At 40.5% G+C, this 25,912-nt stretch overlaps 1 protein-coding gene across 1 annotated transcript; it reads right to left on the bottom strand.

Annotated features, from left to right (window-relative positions):
• Positions 1 to 391: 391 nt before the first annotated feature.
• Positions 392 to 4,429, bottom strand: LOC149236721 (14-3-3 protein 7-like). Its single transcript, XM_089372464.1, has 7 exons — positions 4,173 to 4,429; positions 2,131 to 2,437; positions 1,776 to 1,863; positions 1,537 to 1,646; positions 1,288 to 1,436; positions 1,075 to 1,121; positions 392 to 887 (listed from the first exon to the last, which is right to left on the bottom strand). Exons 1-7 carry the CDS (start codon positions 4,240 to 4,242, stop codon positions 882 to 884), a joined length of 777 nt encoding a protein of 258 aa, XP_089228590.1. The 5' UTR covers positions 4,243 to 4,429; the 3' UTR covers positions 392 to 881.
• Positions 4,430 to 25,912: the final 21,483 nt, after the last annotated feature.

Here is a 25,912-nt window from a genome sequence, read left to right on the forward strand (position 1 = left end):
TTGCCATATAGATATTGAAATTCAAAGTAAGGACTAAGAGAGGATCCAAAAGTCAAAAAGCTTCAAGCTTTTGTGCAGAGGTTGATTTGATATTAATTAAGCAATACATACATTCAACTATAATTTCTTCTCAGACAGAAGATATCGCAGGTAGTTAGAAGTACATACAAGTTTCCAGTCAAAATAAATTAACAAAACTAAGTTCTATATGCTTTGTATATAAGAGTTCGCCAGCGTGTGAGAGAACACAAGGCAAGCATCCATGGGAAATACAATATATCCTGCCACTAAATCATAAAAACATGTACTCATTCAATCATATCATATTACGTCAAGACAATAAAACAGCTACCAAAACCAACAGCCAAACCACATTTTATAGGTAGCATCTTTCATAACGCAAGGTTTTTAGTAATCTGCATCATCCACACGGTCCAGTGTCAAATACATTCACCTCTTACATTTAGAGACACATCCACAACTTCTGCTCAAATAAAAAGCAGGCAAGTCGAAAATTTGAGCCCAATCAGCCAACTCGTGGCTTACAAATTAAAACTTCCTATCAACTTAATAGTGACGAAACAGAAAATCGTGCATCAACATTCCATGCATGTGGAACTAAAAATTCAAAAGACCTCCAACTTAGGATGTAAAGTGCAAAACACTATTGTACTTCAAAGTTCCAACCTAACTTAAACCCACTTCATCAAAATAAAAAAACTGGCAACAGGGATCATGAATACAATTGTTTAGTCTATGCAGAGCGCCTCAGGACCAGCACGGAGGAATGAAGAAACATAGCAAATATAAACTGCCTTCCAGCATACAACTGCCATGGCAGTTGTTATGCTGAAAGTAGCCATTACACTGCCCTTCTGAAACTAGTGCTGCAAAACAGGGACAGATCAATGAAAGTTACTTTTTATCAATTCCAACTCAAATCTGAGAAACAAGTCACTCAAAGTCTCGAACATATAGATAAATGAAACTCTAACCTCGTACTTGAAACAGTAAAAACCTTGCCAAACTATGCTGAAATATCGCAACTTATAGTAATGTATTTCCCCAACATACCTCAATTTCTTCTATCTTATCCTCTTCACCTTTGGGTTGATCTTCCCCTGTTTATCCAGCACACCAGCATAAATATACTAAACTTTATCTATAAATAAACCAAAATGAAATTTATGAACATGAAAAATATGCTTTTCTTAAGTTTTTATAATAACAAAATGGTGGCAACTCCAAGTTACTAAAGTAACACTCTATCTTGCAAATAAAAAGTACCTCCTTCTTCTTGTAAATCTGAAGTCCAGAGAGTAAGATTGTCTCTCAGTAGTTGCATGATTAATGTGCTGTCCTTGTATGACTCTTCACTGAGAGTGTCAAGCTCCGCAATTGCTTCATCAAAAGCTTGTTTGGCCAAGTGGCAAGCCCTAAAAACAATTCCATAATGTCGAACTATTCAATCCAGTTCTTAAGATTGAGAGAACAACAAAAGCAGTAAACCTCAATCTAATGAATACGCAAGCTCACCTCTCAGGCGAGTTCAAAATTTCATAGTAGAAAACTGAGAAGTTCAATGCCAGCCCAAGCCTGATTGGGTGGGTAGGTGCCAAATCTGTAGTCGCTGTGTTTGAAGCAGCCTGAAAAAATAAAAATCAGTAAGCTTCTGCCAATTTCACTGAGGATAATCATAACAGTATCTTATTTGACTTGCAATAACGATACTGTTACAGCCTCATTTTCACCAAAAAAATGTTTAATCAATGCACCTGATAAGCTTTGAGAGATTGGTCTGCAGCTTCTTTCCTTTCATTTCCTGTCTTAAATTCTGCAAGATACCGATAATAATCCCCCTTCCTAAAAATTATAGTAGTCATACAAATTTAGTACAAGGAAGTTGAAATGGCAATTCTATATCACAACAGTAAATACATGCACAAATCTTTGATAGAAGGAAAAATAAGATAGATCCCATGCAGAATTTAAAGTAATGTTTCCCAATATATAAACGTTACTCAAGAATGTACTTGACAAGTTGTGCATGTAGCAACCCAAACTGCAAAACTCCCATTCATTTCAACATTACTCATCCCATAAACCAACTAACTAGAAGAATGGTCTTACATCTTGTAGTAGAAAACTGTAGACTCGCCAGTGCTAGAAGAGGGAATGAGATGTTCATCAATTATTGTAAGAATGTCGTTGCAAATCCTACTGAGTTCATCTTCAACTTTGTGACGGTACTCCTTGATCCGTTTGACATTGAGCTCGTTACCCTTTGCCTCTTCTTTCTGCTCAATGGAAGACATTATCCGCCAGGAAGCTCTTCTTGCCCCAATGACATTCTTGTAGCCAACTGAGAGCAAGTTTCTCTCTTCCACAGTAAGCTCCACATCCAACTTAGCAACTTTCTTCATTGAATCCACCATCTCTGCGACATTCCATTTCATTGCAAAAAGGGGGTCACTTACATTGATCTTCAATATTCAGTAAATAATGAGAATAACAGCAAGAACAAGATTTGTGATAAATCAAACTCCAATGGCATGTAAAATTTAACTGTCAAGCAAACTCCTATTGCAAGGCAAAGTTTCCTGTATCATGCATATAAAACCATGGGATTGGCATCAATGGAATATGATGCAACTCATGCATCCATGTTGGTAACTATGAAATCAATATAAAACACATACAATTGCCCATATATAGTTAATCGAACATTGGGAACACGATAATGTTGTGACCAATTTCTCCACTTGACATAGATCCTGATCCGCCTATGAATTGGTATCATTCCACCAAATAGAATATACATTGTCACTTAAAGAGGACAATCCACAGGGTCCAACAGAGACAATAAGTTGCATTGAATGGTTGGTTCTTTATTATGGATTCAACATGCGTATTTACCTTGTTGTTGAGGACTTTTCTCTTACTCGTTAACTTGGTAGACTACAGTCCAGTGTAAGATCGCCTTCACACAAATGGTTATATTGTTAAGTAAAGCAAGATGACTATGGTTCTTTGTTTATGGATTCAAAGTGGTCAGTTACCTTGTTGTTGGTGCCTTTTCTCTTACTTACCAATTTGGTACATTACAGTTCAAAGTAAGATCACCATCACACGAACTTAATTGAAAGGATCTCTATTTGATCTTTCCTAGACAAAACCAAACTGGACATGGAAACCATTTTACCAAAAGAATTCATCTCAATTTCAGCAAAACAATTCATCACTCTCAATCAATTTCTTCACAGACTCTAGCCAAAAGAATTATTTCCACAACTGTACAAATAAAACTATTCAGCAACAATACAAGGTCTTCATCCAACAAAAAAATATTAGGTTTCTGACACCCAATTACATTAAAGTGGATCTCAATATTCATACACCAAATAATTTATGTGGACTGTGGACGCATTACTTCCCTTTGGTAAGACCATCTGTATAAATCAACCCTAAGCAAGAACAGAAAAGATATAAATACAAAATACCGTCAATCGATTTCAATGATGACCTCATCAAACAATTTTATCAGAACCATGATCTATGCTATAGACCATTCATCCAGCCAAAAGAAAACGATGACACTTTAATCTGAATTGAATCTCAGAGCTAACAAGTAAGTCCAGTCAGTCACATTCTCATATTGGTTTGGGAGCTTTCCCCTGGCTGTTTACAAGTTTTTGATCATTTGATTTCACCTACTTATGATTTCAGTCATTTTACCCAAGTCACTCCCATTAAAGAAACCGAACAAACCATAAAAACTCAATAGTTTACTTCTGTGTGCAGTAGAGAGGAAGCAGACCTACTTATATTATTAGAGGCTTGTAAGCAGAACCCTGAATATCTTCTTTAACGGCACAAAGATCAAATAATCACAAACACTAGATTCCTTTTATATCCTTGAATGCAAAATATATACAAACGCTGCTTTTGATCTTGAAAAATTAAAAAATCATAGAAATCTGAGATCCAATCATATAGGCTAAATACTGCACTATTTGATCAAGCAAACCCCATCAAGAAATAACTCCATACACGCTGACATTTAAAACTATAAAACACCAGAAAACCGACAGTGGCAACATTTCATGGCAGATCCCCGTAACAATCCCTGCAAAGTCTACCAGAAAACATAGCAACCCCAAGATTTAACGTACCATCGTATCGCTCGGCTTGCTCGGCAAGCTTGGCCATGTAAACATGATTTTCTCTCTCCTTCTCCGTCATTTTTGACCGAATCCGCACAGAAAGACCTCAAATTTGAGCTCAAAATGACGTGAACAGAACGACTAACACTGATATCAGTGCTCTGAACCAAGAAACCACAGATTTCCTTCACCAAATGGCTATTCTGACCTGTGATCTTCGCGCAAAGAAACCCTCCGAGGCCACGAACAAAAAAGGGGGCAAGGAGGAAGAATGGGGTCGGGTACCTAAATAGTGCGCAAGTCTTCGAAGAAGTAACGGTTCAGATCAGTTACAATTTTCAACGTCAACATCCGAGCTTCCAGTGCCTCGTCAAACGGACAGACTTGTTGAGAGTTCGTCCATCGAGAAAAGCGGCGAATCTTGGCCGTCAGATGAGGGGAAAAGTCTCTTTTGTATTAATGTGGACTTCTTGTAATAATAATATTTATTATTGTAACTAGTGTCAACGGGTTGGTTAGTGAAGTGGACGGGGTGATATTTATTTGTTAAGGGTATATATTTGTGTGATGTGGGCTTGCATATCTATAAAGTATGAGTTTGTTGTATCTCTAATAAGTGAGTTTCACTGTTGCATTAAGTGAGTTTCACTGTTGCATGTTAATTTATTTTCGTTTTAATATTTTTTAAATTAAAGATATGTAGATTTGATTGATTGTGTTTTCTTTTAAAATAGTGGGAAAACTTGTTATAATTCAATTCTCAAACTAATGGTAGGGATAACCATCATCGGTTGCTATCTGTAAGTGTGGATTGACTCGTCAATGTTATTAAAGGAAAACCAGGCCACCTATAACTATGTCGACAAATTTATGTCTACATGTTATTTACGCTGAAGTTTTTCTTTCAAATATTATGGATCACAGAAGCCTCAATTCAACCACCTATAACTACTTGATGGTCTGTAAGGGGGCAGGCTTTCACTCCTGCCAAATGTCTTTGGGTCTTAAGTCATTAACCTATTTCCTTATATCCAAAGAAGCCTAGCTCTTAGCCAAGCAAAAATTGTTATAAAAGCTCTTGGTCTTATTCTTATTTTAATTTATTTTAAATTTTATGAGTACAATGAAGACTAAGTGGATGCTCTAGATGTCTAGACTAAGCTTCTTATTTTTTATTTTAGGTAAGATCTTGCTTTAAAACCTGATTGAACTTTTAAGGCTAATTTATTGCTTTAAAACTTTATTGAACTTTTAAGACTAATTTATGTAAGTAAAATGAAAAATAAAACTCATGCAAATTTATTTGACTGTTGTAGTTGATCAATAATTTCAAGTCCATCATTGTAAGTCAACTTTGGAGTAGCCAAGATGACTACTTCTAATTCAAGTGAGGCATTCATAAAAGCTTTATTGGATGATTATTTAAGGCCAAGATCAATATTAAGGATGACATATGTTAAGGGGGTGGGCAAATCATTTATGACTTAAAGTGATAAAAGGAAATGGAGTTTGTCTAGGATCCTAGATTTGCAAAAAATAATGAGGCAAAAGCACTCACAATGTTCCAAGGTTTGTAAAAGCAACAATGATTTGGGGACTCGATGGTTATCCTACATCCCCATATCACCAAATCCCTCCAAAAAAACATCAAGCTCTTTAGACTTGATCAAAGAACTATTTCAATTATAAAAGAATTTGAGAAAATCAAGTTTCTCTATACTACCAAAAAGCCAAAAAGAGGGAGTTGAGATGCAAGCCAACCTGGGAGAAAGGTTGTAAGAAGAGATTTATAAGTTAATTAAGGGTTTAGTTGAACATACTATGAATTTACCCCACTCTGGTGACATGTAAGCATGTTATGGAGATCAAGTCACCCTCTAACTCATGTCCCACCATGTAAACATGGATTCACCCCCCTCATATCATACTTCTCTCCCTTGTGCCCACCCTCAAACCCTATATAGTCAAGGTATTACATGTTGTGTGTAAGATTCCTTGGGGTGGTAATGAGTTATGGCAAGTCCTTTTCCAAACTCGATTTATAACTCAACAAGAAAGGGAACCGAGTGTGTTTCTCTCCAACAATTTTGAGCCTTTTTTTCCTAGTAAGAACGTTATATAGTACAATCTAACTCCCGCTTAGAACAAAGGAAGAGATGGCACACTACCATTGTCATAGAAAATGTTATGTGTTGCATAATATTAAGAAGTACAACAAGAGTTGAAGTGTTCTGAACTAAAGGTCACAAAAGCTCATTATGTTAGGAACTTGACCCTGTGATAGAACAGGTGGAAAGAAGGATCTGAATAACAAAATTGAGCAGTTAATCATGCCAGAGACTAGTGTGCAATGGAGGCAACAAACCATATACTAGAAATTTGGGATGGCACATTAAAATAAGGTCCTTTATGTTGATACATAAAATAAAGCTACTAGGAATGACTTCACAATAGATGCATCTACAAATTTTAATGATTGTATTGCAATTCACCTTAACCTCCATAAGAAAAATATTTCGTCGCCTTTTAAGGATTCCCTCTTTGCAATTTCTTTTTCGTCTTAAGAGAGCATCTAGACACTCTGCACACCCAACCCTTAAAACCATTTAAAATGATCCGTAAACTGCCATTGATATTCCATTGGACAATTTGTCATAACATATCTATAAAAATAAATCAAATTCTACCCTATGAAGGGTTCATTATGTTAATTTCTAGTAGCATCAGATGTGCTCTAAGCCTCAAAATTGGCAAGGAGGCTAGGACACATGCATTCCAAAATACCCAGAAATTGATTTGGGAAATTCCACCCGTAGAAGGTTTTATTAAAATAATTAATTATTTTTAATGGATGCCTAAGTCTAAACTTGAGAAATTAAAATAATTAAAGGGTATTAATTAAACTGAGGGTAAGACTTCTAAAAGAAGATGAGGATCAAGCCAAAATGATTTGAGCCATTGATTAGAATCTAATTCGGGTCGTTGGTTACTCAACGAGACGACTATAAGAAGAGGCTTGATGGGCATTTGGAAAACACATCGAGTGAGAGATCAAGAGATCAATTTCTGAAGAGAGCATCGCAGCGTTTGTCAGAGAAGAGATTGAAGTGATTTCTTGCAGTGAGGGGCAGGGATATTTTCTGCAGGAAGTTTTCCTGATCCTGAGATTACAAGGCAGAGAGGGTAGAAAGACATCGGGAGAGGCTGACGCGGGGCCACGCAAAGCTACGTTGTGGCAGTGCAAAGCTTTAAAGGGGGTCTGAAATTCTGCTGAGGAACAGTCAGGATCAAGTGTCAGAGTCAGGTGTGAGACTAGGAGGACAAAGGGTCGAAGTTTCCAGCCAGCGGAGGATTAGAAGAGGTGAAGCACAATCCAAGCAGTAGTGACGCAGTAACTCTGAGGGTGTGACGCAGTGTTGTGCGGAGGCTCATCTCCAGCGTAGATCAATGTAGATCTTCCAATGATTGGGTGAGATCATCTCACAATATTTTTGTCTAGTTATATATCTGTATAGGATTTCTTGTTTGGGCATCTAAAGAATTGTACTCAGAAATTATTGCTTAACAATACAAACCCTCAACTGTTGCATCGGTTTTCCCACATTGGATTTTTCTGGGGACATTGGTTCAAAAATAATAATGTCCATTGTGTGTTGTGTATTTCTTTCTTTCTTGCTCAGTTCTTATTTCCGCATATTATTTAAAGTTGTGAAGATTGCAGTTGTATTCACTTTGATATTTATAGTAGAACATAGTAAATAACTTGCATGGATTAAACAAGTAGGAGAAGTAATATTAGTTTGTGTGCAGTAGTGATTAAGGGATTCTCAAATTTTTCACATGGTATCAAAGCACAGGTAAAGCAAGAGAGGATATTGGAAGAACCCAACGCTGAAGAGAAGGAGGGAGATTGAAGTGTTGCGCAGGTAACAGATCGAATCCCCAGAGGGATTGCACAGTCCAAGCCAGGAGGGCAAGATTCTAAAGGAAGATCTCTCTCTGAGTGAGTCGACATAGAGGTAATATTTCCATATCGAGACTTGTCAGCGGCAGAGGGAGCAGCGTAGCAGCAAATTCAATGCAAAGCAATTTTGGTGTGAGACGTAGTTTTTTGCAGCAGTTGTTGGGGTGGAAAAATGTCGAAAGAAGGAAGGAAACATTTTTTGAGGGAATTTCTTCCTCAGAGAATTCCTAGCCATGGAATTTGATTTCTCATTTGTTGAGCAGTAGTAGAGAGGAGCAGATCTACTAACTCCAACAAGGAGTATGTAGGCCATCCCAGCTTCAACGCAGAGAAGAGAGGAGGTCGTTCGACATTTTTTTGGCAGAGATGGAAGCTAACGGGCTGAGAGATCAAGACTGGTTGGATGGAGCATCCAACTATGTCATCTCGAAGGCTAGGATCTCATGTGTAAGGCCTCCGAGCTGTAGTGCGACAGGCGTCGGGCGAGGTCGTGTACGAGGTCGCGGGCGCGCGCGCGAACGGACGCGCGGGCGCGCTGAACGGCGGAAGTGCGACGAAGTTGCGACGGACTGCGGACATAATGCGACAATAAAAGCGACGAAAGGAGAACAGTTTGCGACACTTAGGAGAAGTGCGTGGAACGTTTGGACAACTTATATGCGAATTGGAAGGGAGCTTGCGTGAGGGCAGGCCGACCTATGGAAAAGCATTTTAAGGATGATTTTGTGGGTGTTTTGGGGGTCGTCCAAGGGGCTGCCACCCCACATGAAAACCCATGTAATATGCATATATATAAGTGAGCATGGAGGCTCATTTCAACAACAAGACATTCGCTCATAACATCTTCGCAAGGAGGACAAGAGGAGTGCGCAGTTTTGGTGAAGGAAATGCGCATATCTCATGCGCATTAGTCTTGGAGATTGCGCAGACTTGTATCTTGGTTGATGGTTGGCAAAGTGTGCCATGTGTTGGGTGAATTTTAGTGTACGGTTCTTGGTGTAAGACTTGGCAAGGATTCTTGGTGGCTCGGGTGAGCACCGTCCTTTGTGCAAGAGATGCACAAGATGTTGTAAAAGGCAGGTTGCCTATCTATTGTAAAATTTGGTTAAGTGTGAGACTTGGTTCGGCCAAGACACACTTGTATTGTAATCTGATATTCTTAATAAAATTGTCGGGCAGACTCACATTACGGGGAGTTGCCCCTCCCCTTTATACTTGTTGCAATTGTTATTGTTCTCGGTATAATTGCATGATGATAATGAATGAGTATGGGCTTCATTAAGTATAGAGGATAATTACTTTTACTTAGTTGCGAAACACAAGCTAAGTATGTTAATGTGAAAGTAGGCGTAGTCCACGAATGTTAGTATTGGTGAAAAGAACGCGTTCTGTGGTGCCGCACCTTGCTACAAGCGGTTGGAAGACTACCGCAGGTGTAGGGGCATGACAGTTGGTATCAGAGCTAGTGCCGTGGAGTTGGTGCCGGTGTCGAAGTGTTGAAGCTGATACACAACTTGACAGTTGGTATCAGAGCTCGGTTGGAGCTGGTGTTAGAGCAGGGTTGCTCGTGACGAAGTGCAGGTGTGGGTACACTTGGAAACTTGACAGTTGATGACAGTGGAAGCAGGTTTAGCAGAGGTGAAGCTTAGTGCTTGGGCCAAGCTGAACGACAAGGCATGGCAAGTTTGGGAGAAGGTGAAGGGAAGCTCTTGCTTACCTTATAAAGGTTGAAGAGGTTGAAGGAAGAGAATCCCCGGATTCGAGAGGAGCTTGCAGTCTTGGAAAGGAATATTGAAGAAGAGATTCTTCAACTTGGTTGGACAATGGAGCAAGATGAAGTTGCAGATTGTGCTAACAAGGAAGAGGAAGCCGTGATGATTGAGAATGTTGCAGATGTGACAACGATGGAGGATGAACTTGAGGATGATCAAGTTGGACCAGGATCGTGCAGTTTGCAGACATGGATGGATGAGGATACTCACATGGAGGAGCCTCATGATGATGATGTAAGTATTATTGATACTTGTGTTTCACTTGAGCATTTGGTAGATGGACCGTATGCAGGGAAGGGCAAAGTCAGTTTGCCAATGCAAGGGAGCATCTTACCATGGATGACTATGATGAGACCTTGTATGGAGAAGCAAGGATTGTTGATTGTTGCAGGACTTGTTGGGGTTGTTTGTGACCTTATGGTAGAAGGTGCAAAGGCCCGTGACAAGGGAGGAACATGATGATCGTTGCGGAGGATTGGGTCATGCTTTAGCCACATGGAAAATTGGCTAAGTGCCCGGCATGACTCATGGACAGATTGGAGGGCACACACTTGAGGTACAATGATGCTTGGGTGGACTTCTCATGGCCGAGGCCAAGAGAAACTCTTGGTGGAACCTTCAGTGGAGGAGCCATGATGAGATGAACTCGTGATGATGATGATATGGTTGGGTGACCGAGTTCACTAGACTGAAGATTGCAGACTTGGATGAGGATGACCGATTATTGTGATGAGTTTACTTGGTTGGACTACATGGGCAACTTAGTCATGGACATCAGGTTGGAAACATGGAGCATGGCAGTCTATGCAGGGACATTGTGCAAGAGCACTTGTAGAGGTGTCACTTATGGGCATCCAATGAGGAGTGCCAAGGCAGGGATGTTGTGCAGATGGATTTGCTGATGTGGCATGGAGACTTATTACTTATGCGCCGATGGAGAGGTTGTGCACTCTTGTACAACAAGACCATGGACTTGGATGGAGTTGTGAGCAGACTATGGAGCATTCCTACTACATGGAGAGCTGAGGCATCTTGCAGAGACCTTTGGGCCGAGACTTGTATGCTTGCTAGGATGTTGGTTGGGGATGACTTACGGAGCTCATGATGACATGAGATTGTTGTGACTTTAGGGACTTCATACATGGTGGACTTAGAGGATTTGATGCATTGAGGAGCTGAGGTCAAGAGACTTTGATGCAGTATGGGATGCATACTTTCAAAGTACATGTATGGGCATGGCTTGGAAGAGTGACTTGATGTGGAGGATCGATATGAGACACTTTGAGGTGATGGAGTTACAACGATGATGATTATGATGCCTTGGTGGCTACACTTGGGCATGGGTTGAGCCGAGACTCAACTACTTGACACATGGACAGGTGAGACAAGTGCATACTTGTTTCTATGGCAGACTTGAGGGATGGCACATTGCAGATATGATGGAGGTTGCTTCATGGACCTAGATGTGGCATACCGAGAGTTGGAGATTGATGAGATGGTCTCTTCATATGAAGGAGGCATACACACATGATGATGTTGGGATAGATGTGGCTGATTTCTTGTAGCACATTGACACCAAACGTCATGGACAACATGTTGCAGATGAGGTGGATGGAGTTCCATGGACCTGAGCATGGATTATGGAGATAGATTCTTGATGATTCAAGGATGTGATAGGATGTTTTGAGAAACGACTGACGATGGCATGAGGATGTTCACTCTCATGGTTTGAGCGTGGCAGTTGGATTGGCCATCCGACTAGTTCAAGCATGAGGTCCGGAAGTGTACAGAGATGTGTTGGCATTATGTTGGAGTATCATGGCAGCAGTTCACATGAGCACACATGATGAAGACAGGAGGTCGGTAATCATGGATCGAGATGACATCTTATGGAGAGCATACCGTGGAGGTACATACCTTGGTATGGTGAGCTTGGTGGCAGTTGGTCACTAAGTCGAAGCATGATGGAGATGAAGCTCTACACATGTTGCAATGGTGTTTGCTTTGTGTGGAGGAGTCAACATCATGGATGATGATGATCTTGGTGGATGGCTACCGGGATGGTATGTTTTCAAGGACGACAACGATTTCAGGTGGAGGAGGATGTAAGGCCTCCGAGTTGCAGTGCGACGGGCGCCGGGCGAGGTCGTGCACGCCGGCGTGGGCGGGCGAGCGGACGGACGCGCTGAACGGCGGAAGTGCGACGAAGTTGCGACGGACTGCAGACATAATGCGACAATAAAAGCGACGAAAGGAGAACAATTTGCGACACTTAGGAGAAGTGCGTGGAACGTTTGGACAACTTATATGCAAATTGGAAGGGAGCTTGTGTGAGGGCAGGCCGACCTATGGAAAAGCATTTTAAGGATGCGTTGTGGGTGTTTTGGGGGTCGGCCAAGGGGCTGCCACCCCACATGAAAACCCATGTAATATGCATATATATAAGTGAGCATGGAGGCTCATTTCAACAACAAGACATTTGCTCATAACATCTTCGTAAGGAGGACAAGAGGAGTGCGCAGTTTTGGTGAAGGGAATGCGCATATCTCATGCGCATTAGTTTTGGAGATTGCGCAGACTTGTATCTTGGTTAATGGTTGGCAAAGTGTGCCATGTGTTGGGTGAATTTTAGTGTATGGTTCTTGGTGTAAGGCTTGGCAAGGATTTTGGTGGCTCAGGTGAGCACCGTCCTTTGTGCAAGAGATGCACAAGATGTTGTAAAAGGCAGGTTGCCTATCTATTGTAAAATTTGGTTAAGTGTGAGACTTGGTTCAGCCAAGACACACTTGTATTGTAAACTGATATTCTTAATAAAATTGTCGGGCAGACTCACATTACGGGGAGTTGCCCTTCCCCTTTATACTTGTTGCAATTGTTATTGTTCTCGGTATAATTGCATGATGATAATGAATGAGTATGGGCTTCATTAAGTATAAAGGATAATTACTTTTACTTAGTTGCGAAACACAAGCTAAGTATGTTAATGTGAAAGTAGGCGTAGTCCACGAATGTTAGTATTGGTGAAAAGAACGCGTTCGGTGGTGCCGCACCTTACTACAAGCGGTTCAAAGACTACCGCAGGTGTAGGGGCGTGACAGTTGGTATCAGAGCTACTGCCATGGAGCTGGTGCTGGTGTCGAACTGTTGAAGCTGATACACAACTTGACAGTTGGTATCAGAGCTCGGTTGGAGCTGGTGTTAGAGCAGGGATGCTCGTGACGAAGTGCAGGTGTGGGTACACTTGGAAACTTGACAGTTGATGACAGTGGAAGCAGGTTTAGCAGAGGTGAAGCTTAGTGCTTGGGCCAAGCTGAACGACAAGGCATGGCAAGTTTGGGAGAAGGTGAAGGGAAGCTCTTGCTTACCTTATACAGGTTGAAGAGGTTGAAGGAAGAGAATCCCCGGATTCGAGAGGAGCTTACAGTCTTGGAAAGGAATATTGAAGAAGAGCTTCTTCAACTTGGTTGGACAATGGAGCAAGATGAAGTTGCAGATTGTGCTAACAAGGAAGACGAAGCCGTGATGATTGAGAATGTTGCAGATGTGACAACGATCGAGGATGAACTTGAGGATGATCAAGTTGGACCAGGATCGTGCAATTTGTAGACATGGATGGATGAGGATACTCACATGGAGGAGCCTCATGATGATGATGTAAGTATTATTGATACTTGTGTTTCACTTGAGCATTTGGTAGATGGACCGTATGCAGGGAAGGGCAAAGTCAGTTTGCCAATGCAAGGGAGCATCTTACCATGGATGACTATGATGAGACCTTGTATGGAGAAGCAAGGATTTTTTATTGTTGCAGAATTTGTTGGGGTTGTTTATGACCTTATGGTAGAAGGTGCAAAGGCCCGTGACAAGGGAGGAACATGATGATCGTTGCGGAGGATTGGGTCACGCTTTAGCCACATGGAAAATTGGCTAAGTGCCCGACATGACTCATGGACAGATTGGAGGGCACACACTCGAGGTACGATGATGCTTGGGTGGACTTCTCATGGCCGAGGCCAAGAGAAACTCTTGGTGGAACCTTCAGTGGAGGAGCCATGATGAGATGAACTCGTGATGATGATGATATGGTTGGGTGACCGAGTTCACTAGACTGAAGATTGCAGACTTGGATGAGGATGACCGATTATTGTGATGAGTTTACTTGGTTGGACTACATGGGCAACTTAGTCATGGACATCAGGTTGGAAACATGGAGCATGGTAGTCTATGCAGGGACATTGTGCAAGAGCACTTGTAGAGGTGTCACTTATGGGCATCCAATGAGGAGTGCCAAGGCAGGGATGTTGTGCAGATGGATTTGCTGATGTGGCATGGAGACTTATTACTTATGAGCCGATGGAGAGGTTGTGCACTCTTGTACAACAAGACCATGGACTTGGGTGGAGTTGTGAGCAGACTATGGAGCATTCCTACTACATGGAGAGCTGAGGCATCTTGCAGAGACCTTTGGGCCGAGACTTGTATGCTTGCTAGGATGTTGGTTGGGGATGACTTATGGAGCTCATGATGACATGAGATTGTTGTGACTTTAGGGACTTCATACATGGTGGACTTAGAGGATTTGATGCATTGAGGAGCTGAGGTCAAGAGACTTTGATGCAGTATGGGATGCATACTTTCAAATTACATGTATGGGCATGGCTTGGAAGAGTGACTTGATGTGGAGGATCGATATGAGACACTTTGAGGTGATGGAGTTACAACGATGATGATGATGATGCCTTGGTGGCTACACTTGGGCATGGGTTGAGCCGAGACTCAACTACGTGACACATGGACAGGTGAGACAAGTGCATACTTGTTTCTATGGCAGATTTGAGGGATGGCACATTGCAGATATGATGGAGGTTGCTTCATGGACCTAGATGTGGCATACTGAGAGTTGGAGATTGATGAGATGGTCTCTTCATATGAAGGAGGCATACACACATGATGATGTTGGGATAGATGTGGCTGATTTCTTGTAGCACATTGACACCAAACGTCATGGACAGCATGTTGCAGATGAGGTGGATGGAGTTCCATGGACCTGAGCATGGATTATGGAGATAGATTCTTGATGATTCAAGGATGTGACAGGATGTTTTGAGAAACGACTGATGGTGGCATGAGGATGTTCACTCTCATGGTTTGAGCGTGGCAGTTAGACTGGCCATCCGACTAGTTCAAGCATGAGGTCCGGAAGTGTACAGAGATGTGTTGGCATTATGTTGGAGTATCATGGTAGCAGTTCACATGAGGACACATGATGAAGACAGGAGGTTGGTAATCATGGATCGAGATGACATCTTATGGAGAGCATACCGTGGAGGTACATACCTTGGTATGGTGAGCTTGGTGGTAGTTGGTCACTAAGTCGAAGCATGATGGAGATGAAGCTCTACACATGTTGCAATGGTGTTTGCTTTGTGTGGAGGAGTCAACATCATGGATGATGATGATCTTGGTGGATGGCTACCGGGATGGTATGTTGTCGAGGACGACAACGATTTCAGGTGGAGGAGGATGTAAGGCCTCCGAGCTGCAGTGCGACGGGCGCCGGGCGAGGTCGTGCACGCGGGCGCGGGCGGGCGCGCGGACGGGCGCGCTGAACGGCGGAAGTGCGACGAAGTTGCGACGGACTGCGGAAATAATGCGACAATAAAAGCGACGAAAGGAGAACAGTTTGCGACACTTAGGAGAAGTGCGTGGAACGTTTGGACAACTTATATGCGAATTGGAAGGGAGCTTGCGTGAGGGCAGGCCGACCTATGGAAAAGCATTTTAAGGATGCATTGTGGGTGTTTTGGGGGTCGGCCAAGGGGCTGCCACCCCACATGAAAACCCATGTAATATGCATATATATAAGTGAGCATGGAGGCTCATTTCAACGACAAGACATTCGCTCATAACATCTTCGCAAGGAGGACAAGAGGAGTACGCAGTTTTGGTGAAGGGAATGCACATATCTCATGCGCATTAGTCTTGGAGATTGCGCAGACTTGTATCTTGGTTGATGGTTGGCAAAGTGTGCCATGTGTTGGGTGAATTTTAGTGTACGGTTCTTGGTGTAAGACTTGGCAAGGATTCTTGGTGGCTCGGGTGAGCATCGTCCTTTGTGCAAGAGATGCACAAGATGTTGTAAAAGGCAGGTTGCCTATCTATTGTAAAATTTGGTTAAGTGTGAGACTTGGTTCGGCCAAGACACACTTGTATTGTAAACTGATATTCTTAATAAAATTGTCGGGCAGACTCACATTACGGGGAGTTGCCCTTCCCCTTTATACTTGTTGCAATTGTTATTGTTCTCGGTATAATTGCATGATGATAATGAATGAGTATGGGCTTCATTAAGTATAAAGGATAATTACTTTTACTTAGCTACAAAACACAAGCTAAGTATGTTAATGTGAAAGTAGGCGTAGTCCACGAATGTTAGTATTGGTGAAAAGAACGCGTTCGGTGGTGCCGCACCTTGCTACAAGGGGTTGGAAGACTACCGCAGGTGTAGGGGCGTGACATCATGCCTTCTTGATGAGCATGATCTCAAGATGTATGTCGATAGTGTGGTAGTTGTACTTGGTGATGCAGATCCACTTAATAAGTACAAGGCTGAGATGGCGAAGGCCAAGTGATTGATCCTCGATGGAGTGAGGGATCACGTTGTATGTCACATTGCTAGTAAAGGGACAACCAAATAGATGTGGGATGATTGGTTACACTATATCAAGGATCTTCTGAGCAGCGGAAGATGTACTTGGAGGAGAAACTGAGATCAACAAGGATGGAGAAAGGGGAACGCATTGATTTGTTCCTATCAAAGCTTCAGGAAGTCTGAGATCAGTTGGTAGTTGTAGGATCAACACCTCAGCGTACAGAAATGGTGAGGTTGGCCTTGAATTTAGTCTCAGAAGAATGGAAAGTATTTGTCCAGAGTATCCTCGGTAAAGAGAGATTGTTGGATTGGGAAGGGATGTGGGTCACTCTTCAACAGGAAGAGATGAAGCAAGACTTAGTCAAGTGCAAACTTCATAGAAACAGCAACAGTGGGACGAAGCCCAAGGAGGAGGAAGAGAATGTAGCCCTTGCATCAAAGGGGCAACAGGAGCAGTGAAGGTGGAAGAAGGACATCTCAAAGATCAAATGTTTCCGATGTGGTGAATTTGGTCACTACACTACACAGTGTCCTCTCAAGAAGAAGGACAAGGACAAGAAACATGATCTGCAGGTTGTAACCACTAAGATCAAGGAGGAGGATTTTGCCATGATTCCCCAGATATCTCCAGGGGAGAGATGGGGTGATCTAGTACTGTACTTCGAAAGAACTACAGATGGGCAGGGTCCATTGAGGAGTCCACCTCATGGATCAATACCTTGCTATGGGATCCTATGTCAGAAGTAACAGGATGGACCAGGGTCAATTGGTGCAAAGGAGTATCAGAGTGACAGTTGCAATAGCTAGGAGTGCCAGAGTCTGAGCAGCGTAGAGATAGTGTTGGTAGTTGTGCAGTTGGCACAGAGCAGAGTCAGCAGCCACGCAGTGGCTTCAATGACAGCGCAGAGACTGGCAACTGTCAGAACTCCAACAGCAGATGCATCACGTTGAACACCTTTGGTTCAATATTATGGATGCTTTTTAGTTGTTGTTGTAGCAATAAGAGAGTGTTTCAGTGCAGATGTAGTGTTGGCAGTGGCAGGGCCAACAATAGCACAGATGTAACATTTGCATAGTAGTTGGTGGGCAGTGATGTCAGACATCGGCAGTGCAGAAGAAGATGTTACAAAGAAGGGTGATGCTTCAGTAGGTTGCATTACTAGAGCACGTTCCTCACTAAGAGGGAGTGTTGATTTCTTGTAGCATCAGATGTGCTCTAAGCCTCAAAATTTGCAGGGAGGCTAGGACACATGTATTCCAAAATACCTATAATTGTTTTGGGAAATTCCACCCGAAGAAGGTTTCATTAAAATAATTAATTATTTTTAATGGATGCCTAAGTCTAAACTTAGGAAATTAAAATAATTAAAGGGTATTAATTAAACTAAGGGTGAAACTTCTAAAAGAAGACAAGGATCAAGCCAAAATGATCTGAGTCATTGATTAGAATCTAATCTGGGCCATTGGTTACTCAATGAGAAGATTATAAGAAGAGGCTTAATGGGCATTTGGAAAACACATCGAGTGAGACATCAAGAGATCAATTTCTGAAGAGAGTAGTGCAACAGTTGTCAGAGAAGAGATCCAAGTGATTTCTTGCAGTGAGGGGCAAGGATAGTTTATAGAGGAAGTTTTCTTGATCCAGAGAGTACAAGGCAGAGAGGGCAGAAAGACGTCCAGAGAGGCTGATGCAGTGTCATGCAGAGCTACGTTGTGGAAGCGCAGAGCTTCAAAGGGAGTTTGAAATTATGATGAGGAACATTCAGGATCAAGTGTCGAAGCCAGGGTGTGAGACCGAGAGGGAAAATGGTCAAAGTTTCCAGCCAGCAAAGGATCAGAGGAGGTGCATCGTAATCCCAACAATAGTGATGGAGTAACTACGTGGGTGTGACATAGTACTGCACATAGGCTCATCTCCAGCGCAGATCAGTGTTAGATCTTCTAGTGACTACGTGAGATCATCTCACCAACTTTTTGTCTAGTTAGATCTCTGTATAGGATTGTTAGTTTTGGCATCTGAAGAATTGTACTCAGAAATTACTACTTAATAATACAATGCTCAATTGTTCCACCAATTTTGCCACATTTGGTTTTTCCAGGGACATTGGTCCAAAAACAACAGTGTCCATCTTGTTTCTGCATATTATTTAAAGTTGTGAAGGTTACATTTGTATTTACTTCGATATTTACAGTAGAACATAGTAAATAACTTGCATGGATTAACAAGTAGGAGAAATAATATCAGTTTGTTGTAGAAGTGATTCGGGGATTCTCGAATTTTCACACATTCTTTTTAGATTCCATATTCGTTATTATTGTTTTGTTGTTTATGCATGTAATAGATAGTATGCAAAATATAGAGAACATGAAAATACAATCACTCACAAACCACAACAAACACCAAGATATGCTACAGGAAACTCTCAAGGGAGAAAACAGAGTTGAAAGGTGAGGTTGCTTCGCTCTCTGGTGTTTGGAATGAAAATAATGCAAGTACAAAGCAAAATGCACCCTTTATGGAGCTACTTGAGACCTATGCCCTATGTTTGCTATAGAACACAAACCCACTCTATTGTGCTCAAGTTTCTATACACACTTAGCTACTCTGTTTTGGAACAAATGCCAACAAATAGAATGGAACCCTTTTTCCTCCTAGTTGCTCGATTATAACATAGCTCGATCGCTAACTAGGGTTAGATTTGACCATTCAATCCTCAACATGAGTTACAAATCAACCCTTCTCAAGTTTTCTTCATAGTCCTTGCGTGTCTAGCCCCTTTTCCATGAGTAGCGGGGTTAACATGGCATCCTCTTGAATTATGTTGGTAAATCACGATAGATCAACTTCCAGGAGGCATAACTTTCTCATACGAGGTCCAATAGAAAAAATTATTGCGTCGTTAGAAAAGTATCGGTATGCAAGTTATAGAATGTATGTCCAAAATAAATTTGGGACCATAAAAAAATGGTCACTTAAAACTTCAAAATTGCTCCAAATGTTTTTTTTTCCATCCTTCTTTTCAAACTAAAATCGCTAATAAAAATGACCGGAGGACATCAAAACTAATGCATTAAAAAATATGCAAATTAAAATTCATAAAAGAGACGAATTATCACATCAATGCATGTTAGGCCTAAACAACTATATAACTTATAATGTGGTAACTAATTCAAATGTATGAAAGTGGAATTCGAAAAGTTGTATGTCATATTCAATCACTTTAACGTACATACTAATATCTCCTTCCTAGAGAGAGGAGTGTGATTTTGAAACGAAATTCGAATTTATAATCATTATGGCCATGGATAACGATTAGTGTATATATATAATTGTAATTTTTTAATAAATTAACAAAAATAAAAAATATTTTCTTTATTTATTTGTTTTGATTTTTTATATAAATAATTATTTTTAGAAAGGGAAAAATACATTATTATTATTATGATTCATATTTTTATATTTTTTTAATAAATTAATAAAAACAAAAAGTATTCTTTATTTATTTATTTTGATTTTTTATATAAATATTTATTTTTATAAAGGAAAAAATACATTATTGTTATTATGATTTATAAGATTGAATAAAATTGAATTTGTATAGAGTTGAGATTTCTGTGATCCATAACACGTTTGTGAGAATAATTTCGGCAAAATCACATAAAAAATCATTTGTTGACGTGTTTCGAACAAACCAGTGTGGTTCATCGTTAGGACAAGTTGAAGATCAAATCTGAGCGATAAGTTAAATAACGCCAGATCTGACTTCAGCTTTGAGACCTGCATGCATGCCCATTCGAAACGATGAACCTTTTTCATAGTGGCTTCTTCGTGCAGGGAAATTATTATAGAGTTGAGACTTCTGTGATCCATAACATGTTTGTGAGAATAATTTCGGCAAAATCACATAAAAAATCATTTGTCGACGTGTTTCGAACCAACCAGTGTGGTTCATCGCCAGGACAAGTTGAAGATCAAATATGAGCGATAAGTTAGATAACGCCAGATCTGACTTTAGCTTTGAGACCTGCATGCATGCCCGTTCGAAACAATGAACCTTTTTCGCAATGGCTTCTCCATGCACGGAAATTTATTATAGAGTTGAGACTTCTGTGATCCATAACATGTTCGTGAGAATAATTTCAACAAAATCACATAAAAAATCATTTGTCGACGCGTTTCGAACCAACCAGTGTGGTTCATCGTCAGGACAAGTTGAGGATAAAATCTGAGCGATAAGTTAAATAACACCAGATCTGACTTTAGCTTTGAGACCTGCATGCATGCCCGTTTGAAACGATGAACCTTTTTGACAGTGGCTTCTTCGTGCAAGGAAATTATTATAGAGTTGAGACTTTTGTGATCCATAACATGTTTGCGAGAATAATTTCGACAAAATCACATTAAAAATCATTTGTCGACGCGTTTCGAACCAACCAGTGTGGTGCATCGTCAGGACAAGTTGAAGATCAAATCTGAGCGATAAGTTAAATAATGCCAGATCTGACTTTAGCTTTGAGACCTGCATGCGTGCTCGTTCGAAACGATGAACCTTTTTCGCAGTGGCTTCTCTGTGCAGGGAAATTATTATAGAGTTGATATTTATGTGATCCATAACATGTTTGTGAGAATAATTTCGACAAAATCACATAAAAAATCATTTGTCGACGCATTTCAAACCAACTAGTGTGGTTCATCGTTAGGACAAGTTGAAGATCAAATCTGAGCAATAAGTTAAATAACGCCAGATCTGACTACAGCTTTGAGACCTGCATGCGTGCCCGTTCGAAACGATGAACCTTTTTCGTAGTGGCTTCTCCGTGTAGGGAAATTATTATAGAGTTGAGACTTTTGTGATCCATAACATGTTTGTGAGAATAATTTCGGCAAAATCACATAAAAAATCATTTGTCGACATGTTTCGAACCAACCAGTGTGGTTCATTGTCAGGACAAGTTGAAGATCAAATCTCAGCGATAAGTTAAATAATGCCAGATCTGACTTCAGCTTTGAGACCTGCATGCGTGCCCGTTCGAAATGATGAACCTTTTTCGCAGTGGCTTCTCCGTGCAGGGAAATTATTATAGAGTTCAGACTTATGTGATCCATAACATGTTTGTGAGAATAATTTCGGTAAAATCACATAAAAAAATCATTTGTCAACCCATTTCGAACCAACCAGTGTGGTTCATCGTCAGGACAAGTTGAAGATCAAATCTGAGCAATAAGTTAAATAATGCCATATCTAACTTCAGCTTTGAGACCTGCATGCATGCCAGTTCGAAACGATGAACCTTTTTCGCAGTGGCGTCTCCGTGCAAGGAAATTATTATAGAGTTTAGACTTCTGTGATCCATAACATGTTTGTGAGAATAATTTCGACAAAATCACATAAAAAATCATTTGTCGACGCGTTTTGAACCAACTAGTGTGGTTCATCATCAGGACAAGTTGAAGATCAAATCTGAGCGATAAGTTAAATAATTTGATCTTCAACTTGTCCTGACAATGAACCACACTGGTTGGTTTGAAACGCATCGACAAATGATTTTTTATGTGATTTTGTCGAAATTATTCTCACAAACATGTTATGGATCATAGAAGTCTCAACTCTATAATAATTTATGTGCACGGAGAAGCCACTGCGAAAAAGGTTCATTGTTTCGAACGGGCACGCATGCAGGTCTCAAAGCTGAAGTCAGATCTGGCATTATTTAACTTATCGCTCAGATTTGATCTTCAACTTGTCTTGATGATGAACCACACTAGTTGGTTCGAAATGAGTCGACAAATGATTTTTTATGTGATTTTGCCGAAATTATTCTCACAAACATGTTATGGATCACAAAAGTCTTAACTCTATAATAATTTCCCTGCACGGAGAAGCCACTGCGAAAAAGGTTCATTGTTTCGAACGGGCACGCATGCAGGTCTCAAAGCTGAAGTCAGATCTATCGTTATTTAACTTATCGCTCAGATTTGATCTTCAACTTGTCTTGATGATGAACCACACTGGTTGGTTCGAAACGCGTCGACAAATGATTTTTTATGTGATTTTTCCGAAATTATTCTCACAAACATGTTATGGATCACATAAGTCTCAACTCTATAATAATTTCCCTACACGGAGAAGCCACTATGAAAAAGGTTCATCGTTTCGAACGGGCACGCATGCAGGTCTCAAAGCTGAAGTCAGATCGGGCGTTATTTAACTCATCGCTCAGATTTGATCTTCAACTTGTCTTGACGATGAACCACACTGGTTGGATCGAAACGCGTCGACAAATGATTTTTTATGTGATTTTGCCGAAATTATTCTCACAAAGATGTTATGGATCACAGAAGTCTCAACTCTATAATAATTTCCCTGCACTGAGAAGCCACTGCGAAAAAGGTTCATTGTTTCGAACGGGCACGCATGCAGGTGTCAAAGCTGAAGTCAGATCTGGAATTATTTAACTTATCGCTCAGATTTAATCTTCAACTTGTCTTGACGATGAGCCACACTGGTTGGTTCGAAACACGTCAACAAATGATCTTTTATGTGCTTTTGCCGAAATTATTCTCACAAAAATTGAATTTGGTTTATCATATCTAATAAAAATAGGATTTTTTTTCAAAGGAAAAAATGGTATATATTTATGAGAAAAATGCATATACATAACTTTTTTTGATCTATAATTCAGTATCATAATGTTGTTTTCAAAAGAAACATATAATTTTTCATATGATGGTAACCCATCCATTTTATGGTATCAAAAATTTGAGGGAAAGAGTCTCCTATTTCTACATTTTGTGTCTTAATAGATAAAAAAAACCAAAAAAAGAAGAAGAGAAAGAACCTAGAAGAAGAGATTGGTCTCCATAGACTCAATCTCCTCGCCATCAAAGAATTCGTAAATCCCAATGGATCCAATGGGAAGGGAAAGTGCTTCTTTGGACAATCCATCTACTTCCATATTGAGTTAATGGAGAATGTGACAAAAGTGATATGCTCGAAGGAGTCTACGCCAGCTCAAATACTTGAAAGAAGTGATTCAAGGCCTAAAATGTCTACCTCGGACTTGTGATTAGCCCGATCAATGATGACTTTGGAGTCTCCCATCACCTAAAGTCGAGATAAGCCTTTTTTCCTATTAAAAACCACAGAGCTACAAACTCTATCTTATTATTGGACCCCTTATCCATGGCATGTCAACAATACATAAAGTGAGTGTAGCTAAAGTAAACAACCACCCCGCAACGAGGAGGATGGCCCTAGCTTGTCCCATCAAAATCTCCCCAGGGAATGTCAAAATCTAATTTGGGCAAGTTTGGATTCTGTAGCTTGATTTGTTTGGGCTTTGACTTTAATTCATGTGCCAAAGGTTGCTACCTTCACTGCACAAACCTTCGAAGGAATCCATTTATCCTAAAATGCACTAAGGTTCCTAGATCACCATACAAAAGGAATTAAAAGACTTGGAATACCATCAAAAGAAGAAACATATTTATCCAACCACCAATCTCTGAAGGCATCATAAATGGATGCCCCAATTCTCCAAGCTTTTCACTTGAAATCTCTCCACAAGATCTCGAAAACCTATGCCTCATAGCCACATCTCAAAAAAGATGTGGGTGTGATTCTTCCTATATTTTACACAAGGGGCATCAATTCGGCCCAACCCAACCATGCTTGATTATCTTATCCTAGGTGGGAAATTTGTTGGCCAACCAAGCCAAGAGTTTAGCTTTCAAAGGTGCACTAATGCCCCATAACACCTTCCACCACCAAATCTTGTGCTCACAATAAGAGTCCTGAAACAAAGATTTATACCTAAGCTTCATTGTGAATGCACCTGTGTGAATATTTTTTGTCCATAAAAGAGAGTCTGAAACATTACCTATGAGAAACATATGATTTTCAATGAGCAAACCAAAAAATCGTTCCAATTCTTCGCACGATCACCTAACATCCCTGACTCCCTGACAAACTTCCATCTGAGATGACCTCTGAGTTGGGGCTTCTAAACTTTGGCATCATTGAAGAAGGAAATATCTATTCACCCTAGGTTGACTAAAAGGTTGTATTCATTACCAATACCATGACATGGATCAAGGCCTATTTTGACTTGATGTTTGTCCCTTATCCACCAAGGTGCCAATTTTCCAACCAAGGGAAAGGCCCTTACCATTGCTTTCCACACATTCAAACCCTTAGATGATTTTATGGGAGTTCTGAGCCAATCAACATTAGGTTTGGTAGGGAATTATTTAGCTTTTGTCACTTTAAACCATAGATAATCCTCCTTAGAAGGCCTCCACGGGTTTTTTCCAACCAAGGCTTTGGAAAATAGGTGGATGTCTTTTAGACCCCAACCCTTAAGCTCCTTCAAATTCATCAATCAAGACTAATTAAGCAACATGATTCCTTTTTGGGAGCTAGCTTGAAACCACAAAAAATGGAAGCTCACCTTCCTAATTCAATTAAGAACACTCTTTGGAACAACTGCAATGGCATTCAAATATAGATTTCCCCAACACAAGGCACCCCCCTCTCAAAAGGAGTCAATCAAACCAGTTGGTTACATGAGTTTCCACTTTCCTAATTATCCACATCCAATACACACTCCGATAATTGTTGGGTTTGATGTAAAATCCTAAATATTTTAATCCCATGTCCAAATCCTTCGTCGGAAAAGGGAAGGATTCTTGCACCTAGGATAAGGTCTCCACCGAGATGCCATTATAAATGAAGCAATATTTATTTGTATCATTCGTCATCCATATAGCCCTGCAAAATAGGTCCAAGGAGATCTTGAGGAAAGTGTAGTCCCTTCTATCTCCCACGATGCAGGCAAACAACTCGTCTACAAATAGAAGGTGAGATATTGCCACATCTACCAAAACTTTGACTCCATGTATAAGCCCCTAGCTTTGATATTATCGATCTACCTACTAAAATCCTCGACCATAATCAAGAATAAGATGGGACACAAATGGCACCATTAATGGAGCCCCCACGAGGCTTGAAAGAAATTTGATGGCACTCCATAGATTGTCATCGCGAAGGAAGAACATTGGATAAAACCCATGATCTAGTTGACAACCTAGAGAGAAAAGCCCATTTGATGAGGACCAGGTGCAAGAAATTCTAATCCACTCTATTGTAAGCCTTTGAAAGATCCAATTTCAGGATGGCCACTCTTAGATCTAACACTTTCACAAAGTAAAAAAACCTCGTGTGGGGCCACCACCGCATCATGAATGTTCCTATTATGAAGGAAACCAAACTACTCTTCTAAGATGAAAGAGTCAAGCACATGGTTAATCATACTAGAAATGCTTTTGGAAATTAGTTTATAAATTAGATTACAACATGCA

Source organism: Pinus tabuliformis, chromosome 8 (genome assembly GCF_031772625.1).
Source record: "Pinus tabuliformis cultivar Carrire ecotype Pingquan chromosome 8, CPIR1, whole genome shotgun sequence".
Taxonomy (NCBI): domain Eukaryota; kingdom Viridiplantae; phylum Streptophyta; class Pinopsida; order Pinales; family Pinaceae; genus Pinus; species Pinus tabuliformis.

Excerpts from the sequence above, each read along its gene's own strand:
- LOC149236721 (XM_089372464.1), bottom strand. The coding sequence starts at position 4,242 with ATGACGGAGAAGGAGAGAGAAAATCATGTTTACATGGCCAAGCTTGCC. Across the intron at positions 2,438-4,172 it reads GCAAGCCGAGCGATACGATG|AGATGGTGGATTCAATGAAG; the intron begins GTACGTTAAATC and ends GGAATGTCGCAG. Across the intron at positions 1,864-2,130 it reads ACAGTTTTCTACTACAAGAT|GAAGGGGGATTATTATCGGT; the intron begins GTAAGACCATTC and ends TATAATTTTTAG.